The sequence below is a fragment of the Larimichthys crocea genome, chromosome XXI (assembly GCF_000972845.2).
Source record: "Larimichthys crocea isolate SSNF chromosome XXI, L_crocea_2.0, whole genome shotgun sequence".
NCBI lineage: Eukaryota > Metazoa > Chordata > Actinopteri > Sciaenidae > Larimichthys > Larimichthys crocea.
In genome coordinates, this window is record NC_040031.1 from 5,671,235 (window position 1) to 5,685,333 (window position 14,099).

Genomic DNA, 14,099 nt, shown 5'->3' on the forward strand with positions numbered 1-14,099 from the left:
ACAGAATGGAATATGAAGAGGAGCGAGGGATGAAACGGGAGAAGGCAACGAACGAGGAGGAAGGAAATGAGAACGAGAGAGCGGGTAGTTAAGTGAGAGGGGTGACGAGAGGTCAAAGGAGGAGCAGGGAGGTGAATAACAGCAGTAAAAAACGAAAGCGGATGAAAAGTAATAACAGAAGTTTGGATGAGAGGAGTAAAAGAGTTTGGCTCAGTGTGGGAGGTTGTCACAGCACGCCCGCTGCACTCCTCCTCCCTACATTCCTTAACAGGGGAGAGTCTCCATCCATCCCATAATTCACCACCGGTGCAGCCAATCACCTGTCTGTCAAGTGTAAGAGTGCGCGCACACACACACACACACCTGTGAGCCCCGAGGCTAAGGTGCAAGGTCAGCTGACATTATAATGGCTAACGAGCTGACAGAGGCGCCATAGGTTATGGTCAAGGTGGAAGAGAGACAGGTGACGTAGCAGAACTAAAGAACGCTGCATCAAAGGCCAGAATGTGACCTTGTAGGCCTGCAGGTAAAGGGAAACTGGTAATGAGGCTTTCTATCCTGTTAATGGCTTTAGGTCTGTGTCATGAGATTAATCACATGACAAAAAGGACTGACGAAGAGAGACAGCGTGGCGAAGAGTGCACTGTTAATGACTTGTACCTTGCGACGGAGTAGTGAGGGGTCACTGCCACGTCATAAGAGGGTTGAAGATGATGTGCCCTTATAGATGAGGAGCTCATGCTCGACTTGACTGAAGCTGGAGAAAAAAAAAGGAAGGGGCTGCTCATCAAGGTCAGCTAAAAGACGAGCGTTCAAACCAATGAGTGTAGGTGTGTACATGTGTTGTCCACTGCTGGAGGAAAGAGGAAGGTTCCCGAAGGTTACACGTCTTCCCAGAACTTTAACACAACTCAAAAAAGGAAAAGAATGTGGCTTTTCTTGGGAAGACTACGATAACCTTGGCACTGAGGATAGGACACACACACACAAAGTAAAACTTGCTGATCTTCCAACTGCAGATAAAATTCAGAACATTTCTGAACCAAACCAAAACATTACCTACAGATTACAACTCCAATGTAACACAACAGTGCACAGGGTGGTTTGGCTTGTGAAAGAGGAACATTCCTTAGAAGAAGAAAAGCACACACACACACACACACACACACACACACACACACACACACACACACACACACACACACACGTATGTCCAGGTGTGAGAGCAACACTGCCACCTGCTGACACAAAATGCAGGTGTAGCAGAGTTTTCCACATCAGGTATGAGACGTCAAATACAAAATCTATAGAGCAGCAACCCGACTCTGGAGAGAAGTTTAAAGAGACGGCTACATCAGCACGAACAGTACCCACCCGTTGGAAAAGGCCTCTCACTGCAGACATTGTCTGAAAGTTACACAACCTCACAGCTAGACTAGCCGTTTTCCGTTCAACTTTTCCATTCCAGGTTTTATTATAAGGGTGTGGATGCTTTGTGTGTGCGTGTGTGCCCGCTTGTGACATTTGAAACCAGCACTGTGCTGACGCTCTAGACGCCAGCATCCTTTGAAGACTGTGAAACTTAATGAGTTACTTTCCACTACTGGTGGTGGAGGAAGAGGAGAACCAAAAGAAAAGCGTGAAATATGAAGATATGCATGAAGCAACAGTGAACCACTGAGCAAGGAGAGGTGAGGTTTAGGGGGGAGGGTGGGGGGGGTGCTTGTGACGTAAAGAGAAGAGGTGCAAAGAGAGCTGTGGTCAAATATATGCTACTGTTTGCTCAGGAGCACAAGAGGGAGTCTGTGTGTGAGTGTGAGTAGAGAATAAGGCGGAGGGGGTTGGATAGGGGAGACAGACCGTCATGGAATATGGGGATAGATGGAGGAAGCGAAGCAGAGGTGGCGGGAAAAGGGATTGGGGTAGCGCCCATGTTTGCACAGGATGTGTATATGTGTGTGTGGGGTGGAGTATGGGGAAGGCCATAGGGCTTAAGGGGGAACAGAGCTCTCCTTTCATCGTCCTAAGAAGAAAAAAAATAAAACAACAAAACCAGAGAGCAATGCCAGCGTGGATTTCCAGGTCTGTCTGAGGGGATGAAGCCCTCAGTTTGTAGCAGCAGAGAAAGTAGTACAACACTCTCATACACTACTACAAAATAAGTCACAGCACAGTTAAGCTGTAAGGAGATGGGACAGAGCTGTAGGGACTGTTGGTGAGTCTCAAAAGCAAATGATGCAGACATAAATCGGAGGGTGTGAGAGGTTCGTGCTCACAGTTTGGACAGCTTTCTGTTTTCTGCTCCAAAGCTGTGCATGCCCGTCCCGATCCACCTCATTACCTTAGGGCATTTAGTCACAGATTTTGATGCATGTAACTTTCCAGATTAAACTGACACAAACATGCACACAGAATGTTTGATTAGTTGCTTAGTTAAGCAATTATCGCACAAAACTGCACCACGTGGGGAAGGAGTGACTGATCGATGTCGAGCGGACATAGTTCATCTCTGTTCGAGTGCGTTGATGTCCTCCACGTGTCACTGTCAGACTCAAACAGAGCGTGACCTATGAGATGAGGCAACTATGTGAAATATTTTTTTTTTTATCTTTATTACATAAAGACAGGTATTGTACAGCGTCACATAGAAGTCGACCTGAATCTAAATCAAGGAAGCCATCATGTTGTCAGAAATGTTAAAGATTTAAAGACCAGCCTGATAAGATCAACACGGTGCCTAAAGAGCATGAGACAAATCACATTAGCCCACTCCTTAAACACACGCCAGTCTGTTTCTAGGTATATTACATAACTTGCCCGGACCGTGAGGTACAAACAGTAACAGACAGAGATGAGAGATGAAAGGAAAACGGTTTGGGGGACCCCCATTCCCAGGGGAAATGTCTCTATTTCCTGCATCAACAGACTGAACAACTTAACATCAGACTGTCTGACGTGAGCAAACAGCAACATTGATGTTTTTTTATGTTTAAAAAATGTTGACTGTTGTTTCCTAAAGCCAAAGGTGACATCCTCAAATGTCTTGTCAAGAGATATTTGACTTAAGGACTTAGGAGGATAAAACACTTCAATTAACACAATAGTTGGTGATTAAACATTAATTAAACATCTCCCCAACACCTTTAACAAAAACTTTATTGCAGGATTGTTGTATCAGACTGCATCAGTTTTAGCGAGGTTCACCTTTATACCGTCACTGGGTACACTTAATAATCTGACAACCAGATGTAAGGGAGGCTGCTGAGTTAATAAACTTGTACCAATGTTGATGAGAGCCGAAGGATGGAATTTATTGACATGAATCATTTCTCCGCCCCTGTGTCATGCTTCCTCTGTCGTCAGATTTCCTTTGAATCGTCAATCTCAGGGAATGATGTGAACTTCTGAGAAAACGCTCATGTCCGTGCATCATCTCATTAACACCGTTCTCCACAGATGTGAGTGCACGAACATTATGTATCCATCAGCCCAGGCTTGTTTTGTACAGTGGCCGTTATCTCGGGAGATGATCGCCAGAGACGTCACAGCAGCAGAGGGTTTCTGAGAGGCTTTAAAAAACAGCCGACTCACATCTGCTGCTCTGCTTATCACAACAACTGCACGGTCAAACAGAGAGAACAAGGACATTTTCAGAGTACAGCCAGTGCCTCCAAGCCCACACACACACAAACACACACACAGTGATGCTTTTTAAAAATTCATTAGGTCTGCTTACACATTCAGTCTGAGTGCTACAGTTCAGAGGGTGCTTGATTAAAAACTATAAATCAAATGCACTCTGATATATTGTCTTCTACCTATTTTAAAAACACCAGACTGCAGTCCATTCTGTTCACTTAAAGTGGTGATGACTCAGGGATGCGAGTACAAAAACAGAGAATAACAGGTTACAAAGTTAAGACAACAAAATTCTTCAGTGTTCAAGTGTTAGTGTACCCCAAACCTCAAAGAGGACAAGCAGAAAAAAATAAGAGAAAGAAAACAAATTCCTCTGATGACTAGACGAGATCTCGGCACCATCTGACAGCAGAGGAAATTCTGGTCCATTGTGTGAGGTTGATTAACACTAGGAGTGGATGAAGGCATAGGAAGTGGTCACACCCAGGATTAGGCAAAGAGTTGATGAGAAGCATGAAAGACTGAAGGCGGGCAAGAGATTAACAAACCAAAAACCAAGCTTGTGGAAAATATAAGCAAGTCCCCCGTAGGACGCTCTGGTGAGACTTTATCTGTGTGCATTTTAACCGTTAATCAGCTCAGAGGTGTTCAGACTACCTTAGTTAATGTGAGTGTGTGTGGCACGAAGCAACACCTCTCCTGCCCGGAGAGGAAGTCTGATCTCTCCAAGGAGGATACATGGAAGGATAGACGTAATTTCACCAGCTGCACCCGCCTCTCATGGACATCCACCCAAAACAACAACAACAACATAGCTGCTGACAATCAACAGCAGCTCAAAAACAAGAAGTTAGCCCACAGCGAGTCTCATAACACAGAGCACAACACATACACAGGCTGTGGGCTGAGATTAACTTTTTTTTCCTTCTTAAAGACAGATGATGTGTTCTACACAAAGACCTGTTTTCCGGTAATTAGCCATGACAGCAGATCATGTAGGGACGTCAGTGAATATCAATCTCTCCGGGTTAATCAGGGGGAAAAACAGACATGGTGTGACAAGTGTGGAGGCAGTTTGTTGTGTTGTTAGGTAAGACATCAAATGTTTTGCGGCGGAGGAAGGAACGCACCGGTGGCATGGAGGAAGTATAAGAGCACGTGTCGGCCTGCTGAGAGGGAAAAGACACACAAACATAGCTGTACGTAGATAAACGATCCTCACTCCCTTTATGCTACCAAACAAAAAGCACGCCCGTCCTCTACAGATGGTGCGTCAAAGAGTTGGGGAAGGAAGTGGGCGGAGGCAGCTGCTGCCGGTGTCAGAATGGGAAAATAAAAGAGAGATGGATAGAAAGGACACATAAGAGAGGTCAAATCAATAGATGTCCTTGGAGCAGTGAGTGTGTGTGCCCCTCCACCACCACCACCGCCACCACCGCACTGCTGCTGCTGCAGCAGCAGCACGTCAGTCCACTGATGATCACATTCTCCTCCACCCCCCCCGACAGATGCATCACATCCTACGGTAAAGGCTGAGCGGTGGGTGAGAACAATATAATCTGATCCCTTTATGAGCAGATGAGATCAGCAACTCTTAACACTATTAAGCTGAACATGTGTGTGTTTGTCTCCTCGACATGGGGATTCAGGTGTAAACAAGCCTCTGATTGGCTGAAGTTAGAGGAGTAACTGTCTCCCACCTGGGAAGATGAGCTTAAGCAGTGACATCATCTCTCCTGGGGGGGGGATGGGAGGGTTGTTAGTGCAGTGTGCACATCTGTCTGCAACACAAAAGACTTAAACAACAAAAACAAATCATAATTAAAATACCGCAGCTAAAGCCCATAGAAATTTAGTCCCAGTGATACAGAGGGTATTTAAGGTTAGCCTTTGTTTGGCCCGCAGCCTCAGAGTTCTGTAAGTGAGCATAATAAATGTTATGAACGTCACCTCAGAACATGCTGGAGTCAGCACTCTGCAGCTTCCCTGCTCGCTCCAGAGCAGCTTCTTTCGCTAGAGCTACTCTCTCTCTGATCCAATACAGCCTCGCAGAGAGGGAGAGAGTTCAATGTAAGTGTGTGTGAGAGGCTCGCAAATCTGAACATGAGGTCCCAGCCGTGCTTTTATAGTGTGAATATGACAATCTGTGTGTAAAGTTGCAATGTACAGCTCTTAGAACTTTGCTTTTTATTTCCCCCCTTATCTTCCGCTCCGGTCTATCCTTGGTAACAGCGCCATGTCAGATGGTAGATAATTGGAACAAATGAGGGGGCACAGCTGCCAAAGGCACTGCAGCACAGAGGCAATTACACAGCTATGCAGGCAAATGTGTGCATGCGTGTGTTTTAGTTTGAGATGGAGAGCGAATGAGGGAGGGAGGCTTGCCTACTTGCCACCACCTTCTCCGTTCAATTAGGGCTGCACCAGACCACCCCTCCCCTCTCACTCTCAACTGGGACAAACTCCATAAACAGGAAGTGAGGCGCCCAGGCACTTCCTGTCTCCCTTCAAATGGGCCTCTTGTTCCCAGAGGCAGCACAGAGAAACCATGGACTGCTTGCTACTACTACAACTCCTACCAACGATTTCCCCGCCACCTTTACAGCCCAACAAACACAAAGCCTCCAGGCTCGTTGTTTTGGTAGTGAATTCTGTCTAACCCTCTTCCTGCCACCTGACCAACCTGCGAACTGAGCCAAACACAATGAAGCCATTATCCACTTGGCCAATTGGGCCACCAAGCAGCTGTAATGAGTTTTCCATGCCTACAGGGCACCTGCTGCCACACACACACACAGACAACTTTTACTCAGCAACGCCGCACACAACGCTAGTCTGACCAGATCTAATAAGGCAGTTTTCAAAGTGTCTCACATGCTTTCTGGATTTGTTTGCCTTCTTTTAGATTAATGCTTCAAGATCTCGGCTGGTGAAAAACTGAATGAGCTTTTTGTTTCAGTAACAAAAAGGATCTGCAAGAAGGACCAATGACTTTATTCATTCAAGCGTGTGCGCGGAGTGCATGTGCTTGTGTGCTGACTGGGTGGATCTAAATGCAGAGGTGAGGTTAGTGCAAGGCCATCTCTTTCGCCTTCTCCTGAGCCAGCAGGACTAGGCTGCTCCTAACACGCGCACACACACACACACACACACACACACACACACACACACACACACACACACACACAGTGTCAGTGTTATGTAACTGGCCATGTGTGTGAGGTCTGCCCTCCACAGTCACTAGATAGAGATGGACGGACAGTCAGTCAAGTGAAGACCAACAGACATCTCTTATCTGCACCGACCAGCCAGCGTCTCTGCGTAAGAGTTTAACGAAACACACTTGGATTCTTGTGGCAGGGTTTATCGGTATTAAGATTATCTGCAGACGAGAAAAGATGGAAAATAGAGCACAGAGCACACTGATATCAGAAGAGAACTAATCCCAAAATTTTTTTGACCTGTGCTCATTTGAATGCCAGCCTTTAGCTGGTTGATAAGTAATAAGGAGTGACTCTTCACTGAATCCCACTGGTTGATTTTGGACTGCATGCTCCATTTATTTAGGTGGAGCTTGGGTGGAGTAGTGAATGATTGAGACAAGTTGGATTATATAGGATCAAAATTTAGTTGATCAACATTTTTCCTAGAGTGGTTTCCTAGAAAGATTTTCAACAGACCATCAAACCTTCAGTTTAAAATTAAAGCCGTCTATGTCGCTGTTAAGTGTTAAGTGTCTCAGCGTTTTTAAATAGCTTTCAGAGAAATAAGCCAATCCAAGACGAAACTTTCCTCAAAGACTGGAGCATTTTTCAGCACGATTCAACTCAACCCTATCTGAGTGACGGGCAGCCAATGCAAGGAGGGAGTCTAGCTGGGCTGAGGGGAAGGAGTGCAGGGTTTGTTGGTGGAGAATGCCGTCCTTGTTGAGTTGCACATCTCAGCTCGGTGGAAGCAGGAGGGCCTGCCAAAGATAGCCTAATGAGAGACACATGGGAAACAGTATGGCCGGCTCTGCTAATACAACACACACACACACAGTATGATGGCACACTCAGAAGTATTGTTCCACACCGCACATTATAAGACTGATCCACTGAGAGCAAACACACACACACAAGCTTTTAGTCATGTGATGGAGCCTGCAGGTCTGAATGTGCTTGTTTTCCAGCAACATGTCAACAACAATACATCACATGGGCACAGAAACATTGAACCCCGCAACTGGGAGGTAGAATGGTGGCCGCAAAGTTGACTACATTTAAATGAGAGAGTGACCCAGGATTCAACCCTAACTGTGGTAGTTGCGTCAGGACTGTCAGGAGGCCCTGAAAAATCGATCCTCTGAGTTTGACGCCGTGAGAGATAGACTGCGGGACAATGTACACATGTAAAGATTACATGTTACAGTGAGGGGATCATAAGATTACTTATAATAGTGCCATGAAACAGTGTCACAACACACCTGTACTCATGTTCAACAATGCTATTGTATTGTCAAAATATCAATATTCAATCATATATTATGCGTTTCAATGTTTTCCTTATTAAACAGTTAAAATAAAACTGCTGAAAGGAATAGGACTATTCACTTTCTTACCAAGAGTTAGATGAGAAGATCGAAGCTGAAGTCAGCATCAATAACTTAAAGACATGGCTCTGTCCGGTTGTAACACAATCCACCTCCACAGTTCACAAATTATTACATTATATCCAGTTTAATACATACAAGTTGTATTTTTTTATGCGTGTTATAAACCTGGACTATTTCTTGGCTGGGTGTTTTATAGTTACAGTGAAGCAGCCAATTGATACTCCACAGAGTCAGTGTGCCCGGTCTGGCCCATGGCCATGTGTGTTTTCTATGACACAGATGAGATGTGTCAGTTATTTGTTTGCTTCATGCTAAGCTATGCTAACTGACAGCAGATACAACCTTCAAATCCAACAGAGACAGACACAAAAGGGCAGTATTGATCTTTTCAACTTTCCAACTCTTGGCAAGAAAACATAATATTACCAAAAATGTCAAGCCGTTTGTTTAAATAGATGGAAAATAATTTGATATGGTGGGTTTTCATGCATTCGATGAGAAAAATGCACCTAATGATCTTCAAGTGAGGTGTAATTTTTGTTATATATATTATATTCATGCAATTTTAACTCTCTCTGAACCTGTGTCCAGGTGTATCCTTCAGTCCCCTGTACAAAAAACAAATAAACAAATACAAAGGCTGAGAAATGAAGGTCAATTCCAACTTATTTTACTTGACGTCATACGATCAGAGACTGTCCAATCACTCCTTTCTAAAACAGGATGACCAACATTAGAGTTGACACTGTTCGACAGAGTGCTGGCAGGCAGTTCCTACTTCAGCACAATGCTACTGTTGAAAGCTGAAACACCGGAGCCCAGGGGACGTAGGGTTGGCCTGGGCCGAGGTCAACGAGGACCTGTTTGGATGGGTGTGCCTCCAAAAACACACATCAATCAAGCCATATAACATCATCGTCGGGCCGCCTGATTGGCTGATGGAGAAGCCGAGGGAGAGGAAATGCTAAAAATAGACGTGACGGCCCATTTTGGCTTAATGAGCCCATGAGACATCAACGCTGTTAAGGTCCCACCCCTGCCTTGATCATGACTGGAGGAGAGAAGAACATAAGTTCTCTTGGCACGAACCATTCCTTCACAAAGCTTCTGTGTGTATTTAACCAAGACCTGCAGTATATAACACATGTGCAGCCTCACAGATACATGCACATAAACGGCAGGCTGTTATTCATACTAAGGGTAGCAATGAAGTGTAAACAAAGTTTTGAATCACAGTGAGGCCTAATCAAATCCAGCTGTGCATGTCTGCGTTAAAGCTACAATTTTACCCTCAGCATCAAAACGCTCCTTAGAGAACCAGAAAGTTAAATTTAGACTTTATACAGCAGTTAAGGCAGGCTCAGGCTGGCTAACCCCACAACCACAAGAGAGGGGAACCAGATCCTTTCTGCTCCGACTGCCAGAGAGCCTAACTTAAATCATCTACCCGTTCTCTCAAGCACAATAACCAGCTGTACGAGTGCCAGTAAGTCGACCCGTTTTTTTAAAATTAACGGCTCAGCCTCTGCAATGCATGATAGTTGTTCCAGGTCTATCCGCAGGGAACCAAATAGAAATTCAAGTGGTAACAAGCAGGGGGGGTAAAAAAAAGAAAAAGAAAAAAGGAGCAAAGTCTGTTAAGTCAATGCTGTGCAAACACCAAAAATAGGAGTACAAACAAAACACATCCATGCCCTCATGTAAGGGAACACGGTGTCCAAACAAACAGTGTTGAACAGCCAGAGGGGCAAACAGGACGATGAGAGAAGAAGTTGGTCATGCTTGACTGACTAGCTGACTTTTGGCTTTGTGCCATTTTTACTACAACTAACTTATTACCAAATAACCAGCAACGATTAACACTCCTCCCCCCCTGGGTCAGCTATAGGGACTGGTTATGTGCCATCGCTGTCCCTCTGTCCTCAACTCCCTTCCTTGCTCCCTTCCTCCTCCTCCTCCTCCTCCTCTTCATCCTCCTCCTCCCCTCCCACAAGTCAAGAATATGCTGTGTGTCTGACTACAGCAGAATCTCTGCCTGCAACAGCAGCACTGTCCTCAAATGTCTCCTACAAAACCGCAGCAGCATAACAGAGGGGGTGAATAGAAGCTGTGGGGGTCAGACGGTTAACGGAGGTCTGAAAACGCTGAGTATGATGGCAGCAACAACAATAAACAACGACAGCAGTAAAGACAAAGGAAAGGTCACAAAAAGGGGAGAGAAAAAAAAAAGACAGTGACTTGGTTAACTACCGATAGAAGAAGCAGTCGCAGCACACCAGAACCCCCATCCAGTCAGTGGTGAAGCAGAGCCGGGGTGACGAGGCTCCGACCCACAGCACCCTTCCTCCCTTTCACCTCCCAGTCTCGGCTCCTGTCTTGCGAACCGGGCTACAGGTGCAGCAGCTCCAGCATAGCACACCTTGTGTAATCATGCAGCTACTGAAACGGCCTCTTACGCAGTAGGACAGACGGGACGACCGGATGGACGCCGGATGCCAAACAAACGTGGAGACATACACTTTCAAAACAAACAAACAAAAAAAAATCATTCACCAAATCAGGCACACTTCTCTGAGCAGGTTTTTCTTTCTCTGTGCTTTCCAACAACTGCAACTGCCTGCCTCACTTTCACACTCTTGCTCTGTGTCTCTCTCCCTCCCTCTCTGTTTCTCCCTCTCTCTCCCTCGCTCTCTCTCGCTCTCCCTCTCGTCCGCTCGCTGGCTTCCACTTGAAAGGCGGGAAGATTAGCTTGGCAAATAGAGTCCTATAAACAAACTGCTGACTGCTGGGCAGCACAGGGTTGGACTGCAGGGGAGAACGAGAGAGCGAGATGGACAGAGACACTGAGTGAGGGAGAGAGAGAGAGAGAAGGGGGGAGGTGGGGGGGATGAGTAAGGCAGAAATCTCAGCCATCTGTATACATCCTAAACAAGGACTAAACATCCCATCTCACGCACTGTTTGTCCGAGGCAAAGTCAAATCCTGTCAAACCTCTCTGGAAAGTCAATCAGTGCGGCGAGTTGACCGCCTCCACATGAGGCGACCGGGTTAAAAGGAGAAGATGGCTAATTGTCAACACTTGAACAAGTGAATGAACATGTGGCAGGAGGATGTGCACTGTTTCGTGCACGTATACAGTAACAGTGACTCTTCATTCACACAAATGATGCAGCGGTACGGGATGGGAGGGGCTCGCACGGAGACAAGCCCCCAGGAAGCGAGCCAATCACTGCAGAGTGCCGTTGTTATGGTGTGGGCAAATAAGGTGAAGGACATAGGAGTGAATCATGGGCCCCGTCATTATATCTCTTTCTCTCTTGCATCACCCGATAAGAGCAATCACTTTCTTTTGCCCTCTGCTATTCACTTCCTGCTTTACACATCAAAACGCACAGAGGGAGAGAGAGAGAGACACATCCGAGGACTGCAGTGATCAGATAGAGGCATGTGCGTGATGCAGTACTCGGCTCGACGCGTCACCGAGAGCAGGATTCGAACAGACCACGACGAAGGCAGCAGACGCCGCTGAATGCGATGCTCAATGTCAAACAGGCCGGCTCTTCTCGGCTCCGCTCGGGGGAAAACAAGCGACTGCAGCCTGCCTGAGACAAAGACTGAGAGACGACAGAGGCAGAGGCGACAGTCACCTTCAGGCAGGGGGGATGGCTCTGCTCTTATTCTGTCACCGACTTTTCAAAACAAACAGTGAGACGGATGTTCACTGAAACCCTGCTGCACGCAAACTTCAGCCGACAGTGCAGGACATCACTGCACCTCCTCTCTTTCTGAGATAAAAGATGACAAAGACAAACTGCAGCAGCCCGGCAAAGCATTTTTACATCCCATGACGTCATCCATCCCTCCCTCCCTCTCTCCCTGCCTCTTACCCCTCCTCCCCCTCCTCACTGGATGCTCATCACCAGGAGCTGCAACTAACAGGTCTCCTCTTTCACTGTTTAATTACCTCATCCCTCTCACCTGCATGCACGCGCACACACACCATCCCTCACATAATGGTCGCAGAGGGGGGGAGGTAACACACTCTACTTTCTGAGTGAAAACAAAAAGGCGAGGGAGGGAGGAGGGGTACGTGGCGAGAACATTGTTCTCTCTCGCGTGATCAAAAGTGGTTGCTTGGCACTCATTAGCTGCCTTTGTGTTTCAGTACCTGAAAGTCAGGATGTGGTGTGTGTGTGTGTGTGTGTGTCTCAAGCACAGCGGAAGGCCAGATGCCATTATCACAAGGCGAAGAGGAAAAGGAGTGCCAGAGGAAAAGTGTAAGAAGTGAAACTGACGTTAAATTAAACTGTCACTTTCAACAATATGGGCAAAGTTCTCGTTGGTCTCCTTTGTGTGTGTGTGTGCTTCCTCAAAACTTGTGGAGCCTTATCGTGAAATCCAGACAAACAATAAAAACAAGACATCCGCTCCAACCGACTTCAAGAAAATGCTGTGGGAGCTGTGCAGTCGAGACAAAGAAAGAATTTTTCTTGTAAACTTGTGACTTGGGAGAGATAACACAATGAGGACGGGTGTGGGGAGAGAGACCGAAACACTGGTCAAGGGGGGAAAGACCCGACTCGTGACCGGGTTTAGAAACACCAGGATATGAATGGATGCCGTTCGGATCATGTCATGGGAAAGTGGGTTAAGGGGAGGAAAGAGGTAGACATCATTCTCACTGCTACACACACACACACATACAAAGTTGCTAGGTGATGGGGGGCGGCGAGAGGGGGTATTTCAGTGTTGGGGATCATTTTGCTCTTGGAAGAGTGGAAACAGAAGAAAGAGGTCCCCACCACCACCACCACCACCCTCCCTTCACCATACACCCTTAAAGCAAGACAGACAGGTTTCTCTCGATTCACAGAGCGTGAGTACACGTGGGCACCACGGTGGTGAAATCAGGGGAAGGGATATTATAAATACATGATGATCCGTGATCAGGAGGTTCAAAACTGCAAATAAACAACAGATGAAGCCTTTAGAATGAGCTGATGAGCGTGCAATGAGACAAGTTATTAAAGAAAGTGGAGGAAAGGCACTATAAAGTCAGTATAAGCAGCCTCCCATGGAGAAAAGAAGTGATTTATGAGCTCAGTGTAACAAAACGTGATCCCCTCTCTCTCTCTCTCCCTCCTCCATCTCTCCATATGGAGAACACATCAAGTTAGCGCTGCGCTTCCCCATTACACCAGCTTCTTACCTATTTAGCGTATAGGACCCGTTCCTTTTAAACCTCATCCTGGACGACAGGAAGCGGATAAAGAAATCCAGAATTGACGGCGTTTCAGCTTTTTGTCGCACCTCGAAATAAAACAAATGCCACCGTGTCTCTCTCTGTGTGTGTGTGTGGACGGCTGCAGAACAAACAAACGCGGAACAATACGGAGTTGCTCCTTGCAGTCCTCTCTCACTCCTCCAACACCTTTCCTCCCTCTCCTCCTCTGGTCCCCTCTCTCTCTCTCTGTCTCTCTGTCTCTCTCTCTCTCTCTCTCGGGTGAGTTTCCGTGGGGCAGGGTTAACGAGTCCTCTCGTGCAGCCGTTTTTCGGTTCAAACAAACACACACACAGCTCGTGTCGGTGAGGTGCGTGCAGCTCCGGAGCGATGCAAGTTGCGCAACCCAAAAATAAAAAATAAAAAATAAAAAAAGAAATCAAATGTAGTGATTTCAAACACGCAGTCTGTGCTGTGGTGGAGGCTTTGTGTCCACTCAGCCTCTCTGACGCAAACCACCGCGTGTTTTTAACCCCACCCTCTATCTCGTCTCTCCACTAAAAAACACCCAGATGTAACTCGAAGCTTTTCTTGTGATATATCCACATCTACACGCAGTCCTTTCACATACACACCAACTAAAAA

The 14,099-nt window shown here is 46.4% G+C and overlaps 1 protein-coding gene across 3 annotated transcripts in view; it reads right to left on the minus strand.

Moving 5' to 3' along the window:
• mob2a (MOB kinase activator 2a) overlaps positions 1–14,099 on the minus strand; it is a 55,556-nt gene that overhangs the window by 19,486 nt on the left and 21,971 nt on the right. The window contains exon 1 of one of the 3 annotated variants that reach the window (XM_019263092.2): positions 13,443–13,957. The exons of 1 other annotated variant lie outside the window; for it this stretch is intronic. In XM_019263092.2, the coding sequence (XP_019118637.1) occupies positions 13,443–13,480 (38 nt within the window). In that variant the 5' untranslated portion in view covers positions 13,481–13,957. Of the gene's footprint in view, positions 1–10,483; positions 10,756–13,442; positions 13,958–14,099 lie in introns of those variants that run through there. One more of the 3 variants, XM_010752272.3, reaches the window with a different exon arrangement.